Here is a 24,053-nt window from a genome sequence, read left to right as displayed (position 1 = left end):
CAGGTGGAGACCGGCTGCTGGCATCACTGGTAGAGCACTGGGTTCCCACAGTCCTACTTCCTCTAGCCCCTCCGCTCCGTGTGGGAAACCTGGTTACCCTTTCCTCACCTAGCTCAGTGCCCTGGGGGGTTTATTCTGGCGGCCCTGCCAGCTGCCCCAGGGCAATAAATCAAGGCAGGGCAGGACTGCCACCATCTCTATGTTCCGGCTACAGCAGTCTTTATAATGTTCATTGAAAAAGCCAAGGGCCTGGAAAGGAAGAGAGTGGAGAAAAATGGACCGTACCCACAACTCCTTTAGCACCCCGCCTCCTGGAGCCTCCCTGGCGCCCAGCAACCACTGCAGACTTTGCACGAGGCTAGAGGGTAAAACGCTCGCTGGCCCCCCCCGCCCCCCCCGCCCCCGCGAGGAGGAGGGGCGGGGCCTGGTGGCGGTGGGCGGGGCCTGATGATGGTGGGCGGGGCCTGGTGGTGGTGGGCAGAACTGTCGGCGGTGGGCGGGGCCTGAGTGGGGCTAGTGGCAGCGGGGCCTTTACTGGTAAGTGGCCTTGTGGCTGCTCCCACTGTGGACATGAGAGTTCCGGTGTTCACCTGGACCGCCAGGTGTTTATTTTGGTCTCTTCTGAATCTTAACCTATTGGTTTGTAAAAATCCAGGCACATAGTTGACATTACAGAACCCTTTGGCCAAATCAAAGCACCCCACCCTCCCTCAGCTGCACGTGCCAGAAGTAACTTGTCCCGAGTCAGATCTTGTTTTTCCTTAAGTCAGCTTAAATACCATAAAAGAGCAGTCTCTGGGGTCAATCCTGGCTGGGCCAAAAGTTCAGAACTGATAGTTTATTTAAAAAAAATAAAAAAATTATATATATATATATATATATATATATATATATTAATATATTTTATTGATTTTTTACAGAGAGGAAGGGAGAGGGAGAGAGAGTCAGAAACATCGATGAGAGGGAAACATCAATCTGCACACCCGCCATTGGGGATGTGCCCACAACCAAGGTACATGCCCCTGACCGGAATCAAACCTGGGACCCTTGAGTCTGCAGGCTGACACTCTATCCACTAAGCCAAACTGGTTAGGGTTAAAATATATTTTTATTGATTTCATAGAGGAAGGGAGAGGGAGAGAGAGATAGAAACATCAATGCTGAGAGAGAATTATTGATCAGATGCTTCCTGTATGCCCCACACCAGGATAGAGCCTGCAATCTGGGCATGTGCCCTGACCAGGAATCGAACAGTGACCTCCTGGTTCATGGGTTGATGCTCAACTGCTGAGCCATGCTGGTTGGTCTTCATGTTGATTTTCACAGCCAGATGTTAAATAGGTGCCTCTTTCTCGCTCTAGTGCTCTGGGCTGGAGAGCCTGGCTTGGGATCTCTACTGGGAACCCCTAGAGCTGAGCTATTCCTCCAGAATCTCAGCTGCCACCTATGGGAGCAGGGCCAGCCCTTTTTGCACCTCTGACCTTCCTACCAGTCTTGATGTAGTTTCTTTTCTAGATCCTTGGTTTTAAGACTCTTCTTCAGCTAGTCTTTAGTTATATTTTAGTTACTAGAGGCCTGATACACAAAGATTTGTGCAAGAATGGGCTCTCCTTCCCCTGGCTGCTGGCTCCGGCCAGAGCCACCTTTCTGCCTTCCCACATTTCCCAGAGGCTCTGAGTGGCTGGGGTGGTGTGGAACACCTGCCTTGTCACCATGGCGATGGCACAAGCATCCCGCCCCCGGCTGCTCAGCGCCTGTATATGCAAACTAATCTGCTATCTTTGTTGGGTTAATTTGCATACTCACTCCTGATTGGCTGGTGGGCATCACAAAGGTATAGTCAATTTGCACCTTTCTCTTTTATTAGTGTAGATAATTCCAGTTTGGTCCTGGGAGGAGGTAAGTGTAACATTCACCTACTCTACCACCATCTTTGATCTTTGAGAACACATTTGAATCACTGACTTGGATTACAGATATTTGAATATATCCTACTTCCTTGTAAGATTCTTGAAAACAAGAATGTTTTATTCACATCTGTATTCCCAAGTTTCAACCACCCACTAGAATTCAAGTTCCATTAAAAACAGAGCCCTTGTGCTCTAACCATTTGGCTCAGTGGATAGAGCATCGGCCTGCGGACTCAAGGGTCCCAGGTTCGATTCCAGTCAAGGGCATGTACCTTGGTTGCAGGCACATCCCCAGTGCGGGGTGTGAAGGAGGCAGCTGATTGATGTTTCTCGCTCATCAATGTTTCTAACTCTCTCTCTCTCTCCCTTCCTCTCTGTAAAAAAAAAAAATCAATAAAATATATTTAAAAAAACAAAACAAACAAAACAAAACAAAAAAACCAGAGCCCTTGTTCATCACGGTAGTCCCCAGTAGCTAGCATAAAGCCTGGCATATAGCAGACATGTTTTAAAGTGTATTTGAATGAGTAAATGAATGGATTTTAAAATATAAGCTCCATGATGGCAAGGATTTTTATTTTATTTATTGCAAAATGAATATTAGAACAGGTGAATAAAAAATTTTGGAAGGCTTAACATTCATTATATACAACAAAAATTCATCAATCTATATATCTTCACAAAACTCAAATGTATGCATTTATGTTAACTTTTCCCCAACTAATTCAATAGGGAATATATCTTTATGAAAATAACACATTTTTCAGAACTGCAAGGGTAAAATTTAAAAGTATCTAAATAAAATGGGTATTTACACTAAGAGTAGTTTCAGTTTTCTTTCTTGTACTTTTCTGTGTTCTAAATTTTCTATAATTGAAATGTTATTTTTCAATCAGAAAAAAATAGTCAAATACTATTTTTAAAGAATGTAATGGATGAGATTGTCTGCAAATGTATGGCTCGGGAAATTTTGAGCACACCCAAGTTAAATCAAGGCTATTTGATGTTAATGCCAAAGAGAAAAACATTGAAATGTGAAAACAGAATAAAGATCTGAAACCTAATAATTCTATCTAAAAAAAATACTTTTCAGAGGTGATATGAATGACACTGACTATAGGAATAGAAAGGGCACTGAAGAACAAGGATTTTCAATGCTTGTTTAGCACCATCCTTGGAAGTATAACACCCCTGCTCTGAACTGAACTTCCCATCTCCCTGCTAATTCATATTTTGATGGTATTTGGAGTTGGAGCCTATGGAAGAATAATTAGGTTTAGATGAGGACCTAAGGGTAAGGCCCTGATGGTGAGATTAGTACCCTTGTAAGAAGAAACACAAGAACATTTAGTTTATGGTGTTGCCACCAAGATGCACCTAACCAATGAAGTCAATTTGAAAGATTCATCTGAACTTTGGTATAAATTCAGTCCAAACTGAAAACATACACAGTAAGGGAATGCAGTAAGCAAAGTCACAGAGTAATCAGAGTCAGGTTAACATAAAAATGAAGCCTGGTATGACTTTATAGTATGTTAGCTGAATACAAATTAGGCTAGTTTTGAATGGAGGGGAACATCATGGGAGAAGGGGCTGGAATGGTAATCTGATGACAAAAGAGGCATGGAGAGGCTGTATACAGATCACTTTGGTGGAATCAGAATATTCATAATCCACTCATTTAACACGTTATATAATTCAAGATTAGATAGAATTTTGAATTCTATGTTACATGGTTTAGATGGGATATGACAAAAGTAATACATTATTCATGTATTCAAACAACATGATAAAAGTTGCAAACAGTATTTTAGCATGATTATCCTAGCAACTAGGAGTTGACCAACAGTAATAAAGGCACTTACGGGTGATACACAAAAGCAGAGATAGTTGAGTAAGTACTAGGTGTACCGGTTAATAATGCAGATTTTGTAATAAAAGAAAACACGATAATTTCAAGAGAAACATCAAAAGTGCTTAATTCAAAGTAATGTCCATCGCTAGCTACACATTTTCCCATCTTTCAGGTAATTTGTGGATACAGTCCCAATAGAACTTTTCTTGTTTTGAGGCAAACCATTCAGAGACCCAATTTTCCACTTCTTCGTATGCTCAGAAAGTGTGTATGCCATCAATCAGAACAAGTGGTAATCTGAAGGAGCAAGGTCTGGTGAATATGGCAGGTGGGTTAATACTTCCCAGGCAAGATCTTTTAACGTGTCTTTAACTGGTTTTGAAGTCTGTGGTCGTGCGTCATCATGAAGCAAAATTACTTTGCCATGTCTTCTGGCACATTCTGGCCATTTCACAATCAACTCATGGTTCAAATTGATCATTTGTTGTTGGTAGCGATCAGTATTAATGGTTTCACCTGGTTTTAGAAGCTCATAATACACAACACCTTCCTGATCCCATCAAACGCAGAGCATTGTCTTCTTTCCGAAGCAATATGGACTTGCAGTTGATGTTGATGGTTGACCTGGATCAACCCACGATTTTGTGCATTTGAGATTCTCAAAATAAATCCACTTTTCATCACCAGTCACAGTTCGATGCAAAAAAGACTTTCTTTCGTGCTATTGAAGCAACATTTTGCTGATGACTTTTCAGTTTTCCATTTGTCGTCCGTTCAGTTGATGTGGCACCCATTTTCCTTCCTTTAAAATTTTTCCCATTGCTTGTAAATGATTGGAAATTGTTTGCTGAGCAACGTTTAATCTTTCTACAAGTTGGTTTTGAGTTTGACATGCATCTTCATCCAATAATGCTTGTAATTGTTGGTCTTCAAGCTTTTTTGTTTGACCTGGATGTTCTTTGTCTTTCAAAATCATCACTTTTAAAGCATTTAAACCAGTGTTCACAAGTATCTTGAGATGGAGCATGTTCACCATAAGCTTCCCGAAGTATATGATAACTTTTTCTTCAAAAGTAATGAATTAAAACTTCCTGCAAATGCTCTTTTTTTTTTTTTTGGCATGAAATTCGACATTTTTAAGTGTAAAAATATCTATGATGTTAACACCTTCAGCAAATTTGACATATGACGTTTTGAAGCTTGCTGTCAATACAACAAAATAGCATAAATATCACATCACATATATATCAACATATGTGTAACTCCATCTATTGAAAAAAAAATCCACATTAATAACTGGTACACATAGTAGGATACAGTGTGACCCATGCAGATGAATTTTTCCTCTACTATCCTCTCTGCTGGCATGTCAGAATGTCTGAAATTCCAGCCACAGAAGTCACTCTTTTGGTTAAAAGTACCATCTTTAGAAAGCCCTTGTTAAAATGCAAGAATATGCTACCAAGTGATGGTACCTGCCAGCACAGTGGCACCTCTGGCTTCCAAATCTGACCTTTTCTTCCTCGTAGGAATGTGAATGTTTCTCTGCCTCCTCACAGCTGGTGTGGTTGTCACCAATAGAATGTAAGGGAGACATGTGTCCACTTTCTTATCACTTCCTTAAAAACAAATCCCTTGCCTTGGACTTCCTTTTTCCCTTCGTCTTGAGGGCTAGAAAGGAGACGTGGGATAGACCCATCTTTGACCTGTGTCCTGAGCAGAGCCTCGGGACAGAGGGTGTGGGTCTGAGTTACCTCATGAGCGGAGGAACCCTGTCAGCATCAACCAGCCAGCCAGTTTCATGACACACGAATAAATTTCTATTTGACATTTTTTTGTTTCTTCATTATAGCAGCCTATGAGGCTGGCATAGATTTGAAAATGAGCTATCTTTCACCTACAGAACAGGAAGAGTCTGAAACAAACAAGAAAGGGCTGGACAGGGCGCTCTTTAAGGGGAGCAAACTCAGAGGTGCCACTGAAAGGGGGACTCTGTGTAGCCAGCTAGGAGTCAGGATAAGGGCTTCTGTTGTCCAGAAAGCGCAAGGGGAAGAACCAATGAAGATACTTTGGTACTTTAATATTTTGGCAGGACGAATCTGTTCCAATAAAAGGGGTAGAAGTGGAGGTGAGGCAGATTAGCAGGGAAAGTGAGAGCAGAAACTGATGGGGACTGGATTAGGGTATTTAAAAACAAAAAAAGAGAAAAGATGAGCCCCCCAAAAGGAGCCAACTCAACACATGAGAAGCTAGGTGACCGCGAATCATGAAGCTGTGACTAACAGTGAGTCAGAGATAGCTGTTGGCTGGCAGAACAGGATTCTGAACTTGGTCTTTCCCAGGTGAATTTTTAATTGTGGTAGCACATTCAAGTGTATATGTCCCTGTACAAATTGAGATATATGATGAAGGCTTGTTTGAAAGAAAAATAAGGTAATGAGATCAGGTTGGAGATGCAGAACATCACCATCTACATGAAAAGGGTAATGGCTAAAAATGCTGTTTAAAGAAATAGTCACGCCTTTGGTTCTATTACATTTTAAGCTTAAACATTACATATTTCAGTATTCATCTTGATAAAAGTAGCCTCTGTTAGTAGCTTTCTAATCATTATATTCAGCATTCTTTCTTTTCACCTCTAAAAGCGAATAGAAGTCTCTCCCTGAACTTCTTCATCTCTATTTTGATGGTCAGCTTTCTGGAGAAGCCTGGGGCCCAGCAAGCCAATCAGTAGACTTCCAATCGGGGCTGTGATGAGGATGGCCAAAAACGCCACTGTCAGCACGTCCATTCCATATTCTTCTGACTGTTTATCTCCACGTGATTTTGCTGTGTCCAAAGCTACAGATCCTATTGCAGCCTATAAAAGTTTAAAGGTAAATTTGGAAACACAATAAGATAAACACATAGACAGAAGGTGAATTATTTTTAAACAAATTGCTTATTCTTCTTTTTAAAATAATGAATCTTTTTAAAAAATATTTTTTTTATTGATTTCTGAGAGGAAGGGAGAGGTAGAGAGAGATAGAAACATCAATAATAAGAGAATCACTGATCGGCTGCCTCTTGCATGCACCCTACTGGGGATCGGGCCCACAACCCGGGCATGTGCCCTTGACCAGAGTCGAACCCGGGACCCTTCAGTCCATAGGCCGATGCTCTATCCACTGAGCAAAACTAGCTAGGGAAAATTGCTTATTCTTTTGCTCAACTAAGAAAGTTCAATAAGTCTTCTTTCAAAGTATACTGAAGTTGGTTCTGATTGTTTGAAAACTGCCCCTGCTTTTGCATAGGGAAAGAATGATAATTCATCTATACCTATTTGCATAAGGTAAGGTTACAAAAAATATCAGGCACATATATTTCAAAACACAAGGCAAACACAGACTCATAATTTAGTTAATTATAACATGATTCTTTATACTAAATTTCTTCTGATTAAAGAGGAAAATTACTGGGCATCTTATTTTTTCATCTTTAGGAACTTGGAATTAAGAAAGAACAAGATGAAAAAAATACTTACTGGAAGATGATGAAGTTTTAAATGAGGAAAAAAAAAAAAACAACCACCAGAATATGTATTGTTTTAGAATCAAAACTAATTTTTAAACATCATGAAACTTGAAAGTGGTAGTACCTTCAAAATTTAGGTTTTTGGTTAACTCTTTGGCTCAGGATTGGTGAAATGTTTCATTTAAAGTTTATCTACTGGAAAATCTTATAAAAATTCTTGTTTCTCTTTTAGAGGCAAAATACAGGATTAGTGCATATGGGAAAATCATATATTAGTCTATCTGGTTTCCCCTTATTCCACTGAACACGTTAGCCTCTAGGACAGTGAAACAGAAGAGGAAATATTAGTGTGCATGAGACACAATGGCAGAGACTACTAATTGACCACAAATATCTGAATGTCCTTTTTCCCTTCCTTATTATAATTCCTGAGTTTTAGCTGGTCTCATTGCTGTCCACACAGACACTTTTTTTCAGCCTTCTTTGCAACAAGATGAAGCTCTGTATCTAAGGCCACTAAGAAGTGAGTGGAAGTGATAAATGCTACTTCAGGTTGCTCCCTGAAAACAAATGGACACTTGTACCTTATTCTTTCCCCCTTTCCCACTGGGTGAGAAATTGTGGAAGCTGGACTCATTGAAAGGCACATGCTGAGGACAGTGGTCACCCTGCCAGCTCTGGGATGCCCTTGCTGGACTGCTGGTGAGAAAGAAAAAAGCTATCTAATTTAGTCCCTGTATTGAGGCTTCTTTGTTATTGCAGGTTACCTGGTACCATAACTAATTCAATGTTTCATGAATTCTTGGGAAGAATTGCACACATGATGATATATATTCAACTCTTGAGCAACACGGGTTTGAACTCTGCAGGTCCACTTATATGTGAATTTTTTTTCAATAAATATACAGTCAGCCCTCCATATCTCTAGGTTTTGCAGCTGGGAATTCAATTAACCATGATTGAAAACAGCATTTTCCACCTGCAGTTGGGAATCTGCAGATGCAGAGGGCTGAATGTATGCATTGTTCTACACCACTTTATATAAGGGACTTGAGCATCCTCAGATTTTGGTAACTGCAGGTGGGTCCTGGAACTAATCCCTCACTGATACAGAGGGACAGCTGAATTTTGGGGGAGTCAAAAGTTATACACGAATTTTTGACCCCCAAGTCCTGTGTTGTTCAAGGGTCAACTGAATATTTCTCTTTCAGTTCTCTTTTGTGTGTGTATGTGTATGTATGTATATCTTTTGGAGTGTGTATGTATACTGAATTGTGATTTAAAGTATATATTTTATAGTATCATATGAACAAAAAAGTTTGAAAAACAACTAATATAGAAAAGATATATAAAAAGTCTTGTTTCTTGTGCTGTGGCAAAGGAGAAAAAAGAAAATTCTATACAATACTTGTTTCATAGAACATACGTTCTTCAACACATCCTAGATAATATATCTGTATTTTAAATTTTGCTTTGATAACAGGAAGGTGCCATCTTTTAAAGTTTAATGTTTAGAAACAAATCTTTCATATCAAAGCTACTAGAAGGATTCTTTTAATATTTACTTACTAAAGTTACCAGAAGTAGTGTGGAAACTGAAGACACTGAGGGAGAAACTATTGTATCTATTGTACTATATTAACCCCACAGTATTCTTAGCCATTATATCTCAGACATCTTTGAAAGTCTGATGGAAAGAAAAAACTTTTTTGAAATAATTCTTAAGCCCACAGCTGTACAAAATCTGGCATGTAATTACAGAGCATATACATCCACCAAAACTTCCTAAAAGTATGAACATTTGATTTTCATTTCATGAAATAGATACTTAAATAACTGCAGAACAATCAGGGATGGAACAGTTAAATCTCATTTGCTATAATTACTCTAGAAAATATGCCAGTGTGGCTTAGTTGGTTGGAGCATCATCTGTATACTGAAAAGTCATGGATTCAATTCCTGGTCAGGGCACATACCCAGGTTGCAGGTTGATCCCTGATGGGGACAGCTGATTGATGTTTCTCTCTCACATAATGTTTGTGTCTCTCTCTCCCTTCCTCTTTCTCTCTAAAATAAAACAAGCAAACAAACAAACAAACAAACAAAAAGCATATCCTCAGTGAAGATAAAAAAATATGCGATACAATTAGGAATATATTATATTTGCAGCAAATCATACTCTAAAGAGTGCTAATTTAATGAGCAATTATAGGGATTCTATCAAATTCCTGGTCAATAATTTCAAGCACCTTTAGTGCCTTGTTCATTAATTGCACAAATTTTGGGTCCTGTGTTGAGACAATTGACAGAAGTTTCAGCTAGTTTGAAAAACAACATTAACTAATAATCTAGGAAATCAGTAAAACATTTTCTGAAATGTTTGTCAATGAAGACTGTGGTCAAGCATAACTTATCATCAATCATATTGACACTGAAGTATTTCCAAATACTAAGACAAACCATGCTATTTGTTTTACTCTCTTCTTAGAAGATAATGAAATGAAAAGTATTAACAACTATCGCTCTGGGGGATTTAGAGAGCTCTGACTGATGAAAAGTCAAACTCCTTCCTGCTACTACTGCTTCCTAACAATTGAAGGAGATTTATTGGAATTTTTGTTGTACCCTGGTGATCTAAATAAATTTAAATGAGCTGTCATATTTAAGGAATCGGTATACCAAAAATAAAACTTTTAAAGAACAGATTAGTAAAACTCTTTTCACAAATCAAACTTCAATTACTTATTTTCACCAAATTTGACTAAGCTCTTTTATTCAAAATTTCAAGGTATCAAATAGAAACGGGAGTTAAAATGTAAAGCCATCCTTTATCCACCATTACCTGGACTGTGGCCTTTGGAAGCCATGCAAAAGAAATGAATGTCTTTTCCTTTATGTTAAAACCAGCAAAACACACCATCAGAAATGTAGTCAAAATTCGTATCAATACTGCAATGCCCAAGGTGGCAACACAAAGGCCTGGAAGAAATACTCAATTTTTAGACACAATGAAATACTGGGGGAGAAATCAAATCTCATAATTATTGATTCAAAATACTATCAACAGCAGTAATCTAAATCTATTAAAATTTTTAAAAGACAAAAATGGTTAGGCATCATTTATCAAAATATTAATACAGGGGTCCGCAAAGGTAGGTTTACAGTCGAAACAGTTATTATTTATTAATTATTGTATTATTTATTTGTATTACAACTGTAAACCTACTTTTGCCCACACCTGTATTGAGGATCAGTCAGACCACTTATTTAAAAGAAGGTATTTTCCCTACAATAAAATGAAGACTTAATTAAACATATTTGATTTTCTGCAAAGGATATTTGAATGTTATTTCTCTTATGCATTATAGCAAAAACTACACTTTATTTCATGTGTTTATTCAATAATAATTTACTAAATGATAACAATGCATGACAGGATTTGGAGTAAGTACTGGCTACACAAAATATATAATGTATAGACTTTGCCTCAATGAACTTCTAAGTCAGAGGAAACCAGAAGCATAAACAACCAGTTAATATACTATAAGGTAAGTGAAGTATAAATATATTGGTAAGAGAGCAAGAAGAAGAAAAAATCAGTATTTTCATCATAATGGTTGAAAATTCTTTACAGAGTACAAGACCAGAAGTGATATTCAAAATATTTATCAGCCCCTGTGTTTTACCACACTTGTGTTCACACTGACTGACCCTTAGACCTGGTTCACACGTACAGTACTTCACTCAGTCCTTTAAATTCCTTTGCTGATAGAGACAAGTTCATCCTGATTTGCAAAATAAGGGATTGTGCCAATGGCTGCTGCAGGTTACTGGATCTGAGGAAGGCAAAGCTAAGGTGACTGGTAAATAATAGGGTGTGTGTTTTTTTAAGTAACATTTGTTAAGTGTTTACTCTGTGCCACATTCTGTATTAAGCCTTAAGTATATTACTTTACTTAATCCTTACAACCAGTGGGGTAATTTTTCTCATTTTACAGTTGAAAAAAAAAAAAGAAATTCAGAAAGGATAAACTTTCTGGCTGTAAAACACCAGATAAACATTGCTGGGGATCTATTGTGAATTTATTTTGACTATGGTTTCTTTATAAAAAAGCTATGTGGCTCTTTGTTGAAGGGTACTAATATTTTTCCCATGATGATAAATTTTCCAAAGTTTTTGTTGTCTGAAGTACGAGGTACAAGAAATGATACCACTCTCAAAGGGTAACATTAAAAGTTTGGGGAGAGGGAGTGTAGATGAGCTCAGAGATGTGATGTAGGGTAAGTAGCATAGAAGCTTTGGAAAGAATTAGATAAAGAGCAGCATTTAAGCCACATATATGCGAGTGTAAAGGAGGACTCAAGCCCTGGCCGGTTTGCCTCAGTGGATAGAGCATCGGCCTTTGGACTGAAGGGTCCCTGGTTCGATTCCCATCAAGGGCACATGCCCGGGTTACAGGCTTGATCCCCAGTAGGGGGCATGCAGGAGGCAACCAATCAATGATTCTATCATTGATGCTTCTATCTCTCTCTCCCTCTCCCTTCTTCTTTTTGAGTCCTCCTCCTTTTTAAAAAATTTATATCTACCTATCTATATCTATATCTATATCTATATCTATATCTATATCTATATCTATATCTATCTATCTTTTTTTTTAAAAGGAGGAGGACTCAAAAGGCTCTGGAAAATATAATTGCATACTTCAATGTACAAAGTGGTTTAGTGGGATTTATCCCGGGGATGCAAGGATGGTACAACATCCTCAAATCAATAAATGTGATATACCACATAAACAAACTGAGAGATAAAAAATATATAATCATACCCATTGATGCAGGAAAAGCATTTGACAAAATCCAACACCCTTTCTCGATAAAAATTCTCAGCAAGGTGGGAATAGAAGGATCATACCTCAAGGTAATAAAAGCCATATATGACAAACCTACAACCAACATCGTAAGCAATGGGCAAAAACTAAAACCGTTTCCCCTAAGAACAGGAACAAGACAGGGATGCCCACTCTCACCACTCCTCTTCGACATAGTACTGGAAGTACTAGCCATTGCGATCAGACAAGAAAAAATAAAAGGCATCCAAATTGGAAAAGAAGTAAAACTGTCCTTATTTACAGATGACATGATACTGTACAGAGAAAATCCCAAAGATTCCATCAAAAAACTACTAGACTTAATAAATGAATTTGGCAATGTAGCAGAATACAAAATTAACACCCAGAAGTCTATGGCTTTTCTATACACCAATAATGAATTCACAGAAAGAGAAATTTAAAAAGCAATTCCATTTACCATTGCACCAAAAAAATTAAGATACCTAGGAATAAACCAAGGAGACAAAGGACCTATACTCAGAAAATTTCAGTATGCTAAAAAAAGAGATAGAAGAAGACATGAACAAATGGAAGAATATATCATGTTCATGGACTGGTAGAATCACCATCATTAACAGGTCCATACTACCCAAAGCAATCTATAAATTCAACTCAATCCCCATTAAAACACCAATGGCATATTTCAAAGAACTAGAACAAATTCTCCAAAAATTCATCTGGAATAAAAAAAGACCCCGAATAGCTTCAGCAATCTTGAGAAAGAAGAACAATGTTGGAGGGATTACAATACCAGATATCAAGCTATACTACAAAGCCATTGTTCTCAAAACTGCCTGGTACTGGCACAAGAACAGACATATAGATCAGGGGAACAGAACAGAGAACCCAGAGATCGACCCAAACCACTACGCCCAATTAATATTAGACAAAGGCAAGAACATACAATGGAGACAAGACAATCTCTTCAATAAATGGTGTTGGGAAAACTGGACAGATACTTGCAAGAAAATGAAACTAGACCACCAACTTACACCATACACAAAAATAAACTCAAAATGGATAAAGGACTTAAACATAAGATGGGAAACCATAAAAATCTTAGAAGAAGCCATAGGCAGTAAAATAGCAGACATTTGTCGTAGCAATATTTTTACCGATACAGCTCCTAGGGCAATGGAAACTAAAGAGAAAATAAACAAATGGGACTACATCAAAATACAAAGCTTCTGCACAGCAAAAGAAACCATCAACAAAACAACAAGAAAGCCCACTGCATGGGAGAACATATTTGCCAATGTTATCTCCGATAAGGGTTTAATCTCCAACATTTACAAGGAACTCATACAATTTAACAAAAGGAAGATAAACAATCCAATAAAAAATGGGCAAAGGACCTAAATAGACACTTTTTGAAAGAGGACATTCAGAAAGCCAAGAGACATATCAAAACATGCTCAAACTTACTAATCATCTGAGAGATGCAAATCAAAACAACAATGAGGTACCACCTCACACCTGTCAGAATGGCTATCATCAACAAATCAACAAATGACAAGTGCTGGAGAGGATGCGGAGAAAAAGGAACCCTCCTGCACTGCTAGTGGGAATGCAGACTGGTGCAGCTACTGTGGAAAACAGTATGGCGTTTCCTCAAAAAATTAAAAATGGAACTGCCATTTGACCCAGTAATACCACTTCTAGGAATATATCCCAAGAAAACAGAAATACCAGTCAGAAAGGATATATGCATAAGATTTGGAAACAGCCTAAATGCCCATCAGCAGATGAATGGGTTAGAAAACTGTGGTACATCTACACAATGGAATACTACGCTGCTGTAAAAAAGAAGAAATTCTTACCATTTGCAACAGCATGGATGGATCTGGAGAGCATTATGCTAAGTGAAATAAGCCAGTCAGTGAAAGATAAATACCACATGATCTCACTCATTTATGGATAATAAAGAACATTACAAACTGTTGAACAAAAATAGAGGCAAAGAAGCATCAAACAGACTGTCAAACTATAGCAGGAAGGTAGGGGAGGGCTGGGGGGAGGGAGGTAAGAGATTAACCGAAGGACTTGTATGCATGCATATAAGCACAACCAACAGACTCAAGACACTGGGGGCAGGAGGACAAGGGCAAGTGCCGGGGGGTAGGGGAGGCCGGGGGGAGGTCAGTGGGGGGAAAAAAAAAGAAGAGGTTAGCTAGAACAGAGCACAAAATTACAGTATTTGTAATACCTTAAACAATAAAATTAAAAAAAAGTGGTTTAAAGGTCTCCCAATGCTGTTGAGAGCTCAAATAAAATAAAAAGCAGTACACATTCAGTGATCTTAGCAATATGACCTTCATCAGAGCATGGTTGGTTGTGTGATGGGGCAAAAGCTGGTCTGAAATGTATTATTTTTAAATGTATTGAATAAAAGAATAAGAGTTAAAATGGAAAAAGGGGATATGGTTACTTGCCTCTTTGGAAAAGTTGAAAAAAGGAATAGAGAGGTAGATTAGTAAGTGAGGAGGGAAGTGAAATGGAGAAAGAATAAATTTTAATTGTGCTAAAATACACATAAAATGTACCATCTTAACCATTTTAAAAAATATATATTTTTGTTGATTTCAGAGAGGAAGGGAGAGGGAGAGATAGAAACATCAATGATGAGAGTCATTGATCAGCTGCTTCCTGCACGTCCCCTACTGGGGACCAAGCCCACAACCTTGGCATGTGCCCTTGACGGGAATCGAACCAGGGACCCTTCAGTCTGAAGGCCAATGCTCTATCCACTAAGCCAAACCAGCTAGGGCCATCTTAACCATTTTTAAGTATACAACTACATAGTATTAAACATTCACATTTTTATGCAACCAATCACTAGAACTCTTCTCCTAAAACCCTGACAACCCTCATTTACTTTCTGTCTCTATGAATTTGACTATATTGGACACCTCATATAAGTCAATTCACACAGTCTGTGTCTTTTTGTGACTGGCTTATTTCAAATAGTATATTGTCCTCATCGACGTCCACCCATGTTGCAGCATGTATTAGAATGAATGACTTTTATTCTAAGATAAGAGAGCTTAGACTCTGTTTAAATTCTGAAGAGGAGAAACTGACAAGTATACACATGACAAATACATTCAAAGATGCAGGAGAAGAATCTATGTGTGAGATCCAGAAGGAGGGGGCAGGGCTGAGATCCCTAGGATGGAGGGAGCATATTGTGATGTGCAGAAAGGAGGAAATACAGAGAATATATGTGCAAATTAACTTGAAATACGGTGCTATGAATCAAGAGAGTTTTAATATGGTGGCCTTTAAATGCTTAAATAAAAAAAATGAATGCACAAACATTTCCATTCCATGGGTACATATTACAGAAATGACTAGTTATCTTTAACATTCTGGCCCTTGATCAGAACAAGGCTAGATGAACACTCTTAATAGAAAAAACTATTTTAAGGCCTGCATTTTTGACAGTAGTAAGCAGTGTTACTTTTCTTTGCAAGGAATAATTGTAAAGATATACAATTTACTATCTTAGACTGATGGACATTATTTTCTTTTTACTAAACTTTACCTGAGGGTGTTTTTTCCATTGATTTTTAGAGAGAGAAACAACAATGTGAGAGAGACACATTGTTTGGGTGCTTCCCACACATGCCCGACCAGGGTGGGGGTTTAAACCTGCAACCAAGGTACATGCCCTTGACCAGAACTGAACCTGCAATCCTGAGGGTCAGCACTCTAATCACTGAGCAACCATCTAGGGCTGACAAACATTATTTTCTAACCAACTACTTTTAAAGCATTATTAAATATAATGTGACAATGGAACTACTAAACATATACCTACTAAAGATATTTCAACGGAATATAAAAAGTTGATTTTAGCCAAAGTACTACTTTGAAATTCTTACCTACAGTTTCTGGTCTGAGAGATGCAACAGACACCTTTGCTCCAATCAGTCCAAAGAGAAGGGGCTGAAAGATGTCCCAGGCAACTGCAATAATTTTTTGAACCTCTGCCTAAGAAAACAAACATACACATGAATTTTTATTATGTAAAGTTACAAGTTCTAAGAATTTTACTAATTTAAATTTGAGCTTATTTGAGCTGAGATAGGTTTTACTTCTGTGACATCTATAAATGAAGAGGTTAGCTAGAACAGAGCACAAAATTGCATACATTTATAACACAGTTATGATATGAGGTGTTTAATATTGCTTTGCAAATATATCTTAATTATAAATATTCTTATAAAGTAATCTTAGGAGAACTACTTCTGAATGCATGATATTTGTGTGCTCACATACTATAATACTTAGTTTTCTTTCATAATTTAAAATTTTATGTTCATTTTAATTTAACAATATGATTTAGATTTCATATTAGCACATATATCCAGGTACCTCATTATTGCTACATAGGAATCTGTTATGGAAGTACCACAGTTTATTGAATTATTTCTTTATTTTTTAAATATATTTTATTGATTTTTTACAGAGAGGAAGGGAGAGGGATAGAGAGTTAGAAACATCAATGAGAGAGAAACATCGATCAGCTGCCTCCTGCACACCCCCTACTGGGGATGTGGCCGCAACCAAGGTACATGCCCTTGACCGGAATCGAACCTGGGACCTTTCAGTCCAAAGGCCGACGCTCTATCCACTGAGCCAAACCGGTTTCGGCGAATTATTTCTTTATTGATGGACCTCTAAGTTATTTGCAATTTTATTTTATCTTTACAAAAAATACGTTTTAAGGATATTTAAAATTATGCACAAAAATAAAATCTACATATAAAAAGCTGTCCCAGTTATTAACTTATTGTCCCTTGCCTCCTTTCATTGTTGCTCTGTGGAAAATGGAGCTCCATCCTTTAAACTCTAAAATATTTCTCCTTTGCTAGCTAGCACCATGTTAAATTTTGTCAGTAGAGGGCGCTGAAGAGATACTGCCAGAGGAAGGTGCTCTTCCTGGTTTCAGTGGCTCCTCCCGCAGGATCCTACAGCACCAGGCTCCTGAAGACCAGGTGGTTTCTCCAGGGACAGGATCCTACAGTACCTGGTGGCCAGCAGCACCCAGTGGCCAACAGCTTTCCCCAGCCTACTGCTGGGTGATTTCATAGTCAACTCCCTTGAGCAATATACCTTCCCATGTACCATAGACAGTGGATTTCTTGGAAATTTGGAGGGTAGACTTCCAGCAAATTCTGCAGGCAGGGCACCAGTGACTTCTCTGCCATCTAGTATTTTAGAACCCAAGTACTAAACATGGTCTGGATTCTCAGCTCTGGGGGCAGGAGTAGGTGGATTGGTAGTGGTGGGGTGAGGAAGGGATGCTCCATCTGAGTCCTAGGGGGTTATAGCTGCTATTCCTATATTCTTTAGGGATCTCTACATCTTACAAGATAATATCTGGTTAATAATAAACTTTCCATATTCCAGTTACTATATGGCTTCGCTTTCCTGACAAGACCTTAAGTACTAACTTTATAACACATAGTGCAAAACCCTAGGATAATATTGACACAATTAACTACAGTAAAACTAAAATGTTTGCAAAAACAAAAAGTGACAAACCAGAAGAAATATCTGTACTAAGAATAACAGAATAAGGAGCAATATCCAGTCAATAGGAAAAAAGACATAGAATCTAATAGAAAAATGGTAAGTGCATATTCACAAGTAGCCAAAAAATAAGAAGCTAAAACTCAGTAATCAGAGAAACACAAATTAAAATGATACACCATCTATTTTTGAGGGAAAATACACTAAAAAGTTTTAATAATGTAAAGTATTTGTAAAAATTTTAAGGAAATTCTTACTAATTGGTAGGAGAGCAAATTGATAATGCTTTTCTTGGAAGGCAGTTTATCAGTATCCATTACAGTATCAAAGAATTTACCTTCAACAATTTTTTTTCAATCAACTAGTAAGAATCTATATTTTTAGATGACATTTTTATACTTACACATCTTTAAGGATTTGCAGTTCCATGTATATATAGTATTAAGCAACTTGACAAAGGAAGATTACATAGTTTCTCTGTTTCTTATTTCTAGTGTTTTATTAGGATAAATATTCTATTTACCCTTGGCTTATAAATGTGAAAGGCAGAGATGTGAGGGAGTTGGTTGATTTATTTATATAGTTGTATTCTCATATCATGCAAAAAGTTGAATTTTTCACATCATAAGGAATCAGATAATGACTTAGGTTCAAATCCTGCTACCCACTAGCTGTAAGCTACTTGCCACTCAGCACCTCATTTTTCTCATCTGTAAATATCCTTCATCATTTATTGACAATGGCTAGTTCTGCTAATATATTTTCTTGTGGCTTTTTCATAACTTCAAAACTAAAGTGAATTGGTTTATACAGAAAATAGACTCATTGAATAGGCTAAGTATAAAAGAAGATGAGCCCAGAGAAATGAAGACTGTATTATCCATTGAAAGTTTAGGCCACTTTACAAATATGTATGCACCATTAGTAAGAATATTCAAAAATATTAATTTTTTTCAAAGATGAGCAAAATGAGAAAGTTAAGAGAAATAGAAGTTTCTTCATGACTAAATATCTACTTAAGCTGATCCTTCTCTTCTAAGAGATAAGAACATTTCAAGATTCAGAAGATCCAAATTGTGGGGAAAAAATCCCATGACTGTCAAAGTCATCTGAAGAAGCACTGGATTTGAAAATAGATTTTAAAAATACACCAAAGAGGCTTTGTGAAGGTGAGTGCTTTCGAATACAACAAATGGCAAGATTAATGAGTATATGGAAAACCAAACAGAAAAGTATGAAATAATGTCCTAAAACTATAGGCATAAATGAAATTTTACAAAATATTTTAGTTTTTCAAAATACAAGTCAACAATATTGCTATAGCACTGTTGAGTTTACAAGTGTTCCATTTCCATTTTCCCACATAATAGTCCCAACAATTCTTTAGATATTATTATTTTCTCCAATTTTACAGTTAAGAAAACTGAGTATTAGAGAGGGAAGTGACTTTTTTGGGGGGATTTACAGGTAGAGAATAGTAGAATTGGGATTGGAATCCCATTCTCCATATTTTAAATTTTATGCTCTTTTTACTATGCTGCGCTGCTCTGAAAGTAGGTATAAAAAAATAATATGGGCTATTATTTACTGAGTGCATTCTGTGACTAAGCACTTTGTTTTATAGAGATTATTTCACTTAGTCCTCCAATGTAGTTGTTGTTGCTATTGTCCCTCCCCACTCCAGAGATACAGAAATTGAGGACTGAGCAGTTAGATTACTTGTATGTGATAATATAGGTACAAGTTAGTACAGGTGAGATTAGCCCACGCAATCAGAGCTCTTGACCTTATGCTATATTCCAGACCAAGGGAGAAAAGAAGTGCAAAATCTGGACGCATTGGACTGGTGTCTCCAGAATTAAGAACTCTCCTGAGTACTGAACTACAAAAGGTATGCAGAGTGCTTGCCACATGATTGTTCAATGAAGATTTGTTTCCTTTCCTTTCTCCAGGGAATCATATTGATATACAAACACTCCTTGATTTATGATGCGAATATGTCCCAATATAGCCAACAGAGTTGAAAATACATTTAATGCACTTAACTTCCTAAACATCATAGCTTAGCCTAGCCTACCCTAAATGTGCTCAGGACACTGACGTTAGCCTATAGTTAAGCAATTATCTTTAGTTTCTCCTTAAGAGTAATTGTCTTTCGCTTCTTCTCACCAGAAGCAAGAGACACAGATGGGTATTTTGTTGACATGATGGGATACAAAAACATAATACACAATATTCAAAAATGCTGGCCACACAGCACTCTGGAGTATTGGTTGTTTACTCATGATCCTGTGCTGATTGGGAGCTGAGGCTCTGCCACTGCTCAGCATCAGGAAAAGTATCATTATCGGACTGCATATCACTAGCCCAGGTAAAGATCAAAATTCAAAACTGCACCTAGAATTTCTACTGAAGGTGTCCTGCTTCAGCACCATCATCGTAAAGTCAAAAAATCCTAAGTTGAACCACTGTGAGTCAGGGACCCTCTGTAGTCTAAAGGTGTGTTCTCGTCCTGGCTCTGCCACTTAGCACCTTTGTGACCTTGGACAATCTGTCTAATGTCTCTAAGCCTCCATGCCCTCATCTGCAAAGTGGGTGGAATATATATTTGTCAAGGCTATTGTAAAAAATAAATGCGATGACATATGGAAGATTTTACCCGCATAATAAAGAGATTTTTAAGAAAAAAAGCTATTGAGGAAAGGCCTTAAGAGACTCATAGATCTCACCACATAAAAATATCATTTTTATGTTAAAAATGAACTAAATAAGAAGGCTAATATCATGTATATGTGTGTATACTAGTATATCTTACAGATCAATAATCAATGCATTAGACTTCAGAAGAAACTGAACAAAAGATATATCAAAGAAAAGAAAAAAATACAAGTGATTAAATATATGAAAAAGTATTCAATTTTACTGCTAATCAAAGAAACAGAAAACAAGATTCCACTTTTTACCTATCAGTATGGTACCGCCTTAATAAAAGAGTAAATTGATACTATCAAAATGACAGTCAATAATGGATACTATCAAAATGACAGTCAATAATGTTGTAATAATCATGCACAGTGTCAGGTGGGTTCAGGAAATATAGAGGGGAATACTTTGTAAAGTATATGATTATCTAATCACTATGCTGTATACCTGAAACTAACACAAAATAACACACACTTAAACTGTAATTGAAAAGTAAAATTAAAAAAAGTAGCAATGTGCATCCTCTTTCATAGAGTAGTCTTATTTCTAGAAATTTACCCTGTAGATTAACTCAAAGATATGTATATTTTGTTGATTTAAAGATACACATTTCCTCACATTTAAACATTTCTGAAATTAGGATGTCATGTCATAGTTTAACTGCAACATTCTTGTTCTTTCTTCTTAGACTTGGTAGTGTCTTAGAGTTTATAAAATATGGTATATATAAGGATATTTTTTTTGTTTAGCAGAAAACAGGAAACAATCTAAATGTCTGTGAGTAGAAGACTGGTTTAAAAAAGTATAGTGCAGTTATACAACACAATACTCTGCAGCCCTTACAAAGAATAAGGAAGGCATCAGGGGAATGTGACCAAGATATATTGCAAGTTATAGACCAGTAGGTAACGGGAAAAAAGAATGTGTGTGTGTACATTTGGGCATACATTTATCTCTGCATAGAAAATAGCTTTTATGCTAAAATAATTTTATTAACCTGATGTTAAGAAAGTATCTGGAAAGAAAAATTAATCTAGTTAGTAAGTAGTTACGAGAAGAACAGAATGAAATGCACCTTTTTGCTGGCCCATCCCCGGCCTGCAAGGAAAGCCATGACCAATGTGCAGAGTCCTCCTGACCCAGGGAAACCAAAGTACATGCTGCTGAACACCGCTAGCACAGAGAGCCCCAGGACAAGGAAGGCTCTCTTCCATACAAGTTTGCTCTGGAGGAGAAAAAAGGTTGATTAGCCCAATTATTTCATATTACTGATTTTTTCATCTTCAAGACTTAGTTATACCATGGGCATTTTGTAAAGGATAAAGATAGGACATATCTATCATTTTTATTATAGATATTCTCTGTTTATTCTTTAATGTGATGCTCTCCTGGTTTTTCTTTTCAAATACCAAGAAGCTTTAAGAGGCTATAGACTGAGTTGTGTTTTGTTGTTGTTGAGTTTTATTTTTGTTGTTGATTTTTAAAGTCTAAGAAATGTGTACCTCTTTCTCTTTACTTTTTGCTGTTCGGCCTTTACAACTTTGTGATAACATTAGAAGGCAGTAGGGTCTTTAAGAATGCTTGACTTGGAGGCATGCCGGCTCTGGAGGTGAAATAATTAAGTTAATTCCCTACTGCACTGCAGTCTAGCTATGTGACCTTCTTCAAGTCACTTCTTCCTAAGCTTTGATTTCCTTGTCAGTAAAAGGGTTGTCATAGGTTACCAGTGGATTGCACGAGATCAGAGCTTCCCAACGGAACGGTCAGTGATGATGGAAATGTATGTATCTGCACGGTCTATAGAAGTGTCTATATCTGCCTTAGCCACATGTAGCTAGTGGCTGCCATATGGAACAGAGTGGCACTTTATTGAACTTACCATATCATTTTACGCACAATTTTACACACATTTTTCTCTTTATTTTGTTGTGTAATCAGAAAAATCTTGTCATTTTTTTTGCATTCAAAACAATTTTTTACAAGATTTTTTACAATGGCCTGTTACAAAACAATTTTACTAGAAGTTTTATGGAGTATAATATAAATTCAAATCAACATACTGGTAATAGAAATATTAATTTTCTTACTTAAATTTCTACTTTAGTTGTTTCTAATCCCATTCAGAATACTTTGAAATCTTCAAAATGCCAATACATATAAAAAAAAAATTTTTTTAAATTTATTTATCCTAAGGAACTTAGGATGGTAATCATTAAGAAATCATTGTGAACAATAAAGAACTTTGATTTCCTTGGTTAGAAATATTGGACTATATTGTAATGAAACATTAAGGTCTATTTGATAGAATATTGAATCTAAAGTATTTTGATACTAAAAAGGAGGCTCAAACAGTTATTTTATATCTTAATTTAGTTGAGTATTATGAATGATAATTAAAAACAAATAGACACAAATAGAAATAAAGATAAAATAAATTAATTTAAAAAAATTAAAAACTTGCATATCGTATTATTTTGGAATTGTTGTTACTTGTTTTATAGCGAAACTTGAAATATACAGAATAAAAGTTGAGAAAAACTTTCTGGACTGCATTAAAATCTTATGCATTTAGTCCTCTTCATAAAGCTCTTGGACAGCACTGTGACAGCAATCAACAGTATGAAATGGGGGCATTTTCTAAGTCCCGCCCTACACTTCAGCTTTGAAGGAAGTGTTCCATGTTTTTTCAAAGACATTTTAGAGCACGACCTTCTCACAGATTATTTCTTTTACCTGGTCACTGCTTGGAAAGTACTGAATGAAAAATCCAAGAAGGGATCCAGTTGCCACACCAATTAACACCTCCAAAACTCCTCTGAAGACATTAAAAACAGTGGAGCCTTAAAAACACATGAAAAGGAAAACTTCAGACAAAACTCTAAATCCACAAATAAATAGATTTGACTTTAAACATCAACATAAAACATCAAATTACATTATAGGAAGAGTTTACAGATATTTTCTGACTGCATTCTTAAGTACAGGGTAGCCACAAAAAAATGTATACATACTTTGAATGATTATAAAGTCAGTGATTATTAACATACAGTTCATTTTCAAAATTTAAAAGAATCTACAGAAACGAATAATTTTTTTTGTCAATGTCTGTTTTTAAATTGATGACCATTCTAGTCCAGGCACTGTGATAATTCAAAGCAATGGGATCGAAAACATTAAGAATAATTTCCTTTTATTTGTGTGCCCTCAATTAGTCGACTGTTGCTGTTTTTTTTTTTTTTTTAACCATACACTTTTTTATTTTTATTTTTTTCACTTTTTTATTTTTATTTGTTAAATATATTTTATTGGTTTTTTACAGAGAGGAAGGAAGAGGGATAGAGAGTTAGAAACATCAATGAGAGAGAAACATCGATCAGCTGCCTCCTGCACACCCCCTACTGGGGATGTGCCCACAACCAAGGCACTTGCCCTTGACTAGAATCGAACCTGGGACCCTTCAGTCCGCAGGCCAATGCTCTATCCACTGAGCAAAACCAGTTAGGGCTTAACCATAAACTTTATCTTCAATGTATTACAAAAATAAAAATAAAAATAAAAAATCCAGTGACACTTTAGGATAATTTTTTTGTTGTTGTTCAAACCTTAGTCTTTATCTTTAATGTATTACAAAAAAAAAAAAAAAGT

General features: G+C 36.7%; 1 protein-coding gene across 1 annotated transcript in view; it reads right to left on the bottom strand.

Moving 5' to 3' along the window:
- Positions 1-6,455: 6,455 nt before the first annotated feature.
- SLC9B2 (solute carrier family 9 member B2) overlaps positions 6,456-24,053 on the bottom strand; it is a gene marked incomplete at its 3' end in the record, with an annotated part of 37,563 nt that continues 19,965 nt past the window's right edge. The window contains 5 exon segments of the mRNA XM_079774604.1: positions 6,456-6,575; positions 6,579-6,625; positions 16,052-16,160; positions 21,484-21,633; positions 23,142-23,248. Of these exon segments, the coding sequence (XP_079630730.1) occupies positions 6,456-6,575; positions 6,579-6,625; positions 16,052-16,160; positions 21,484-21,633; positions 23,142-23,248 (533 nt within the window).

The sequence above is a fragment of the Cnephaeus nilssonii genome, assembly GCF_951640355.1.
Source record: "Cnephaeus nilssonii genome assembly, chromosome: 1".
In the NCBI taxonomy this organism is placed as follows: Eukaryota; Metazoa; Chordata; class Mammalia; order Chiroptera; family Vespertilionidae; genus Cnephaeus; species Cnephaeus nilssonii.
Note: the sequence above shows the minus strand (reverse complement) of the source record. Positions and strands in the feature narration are given on the sequence as shown.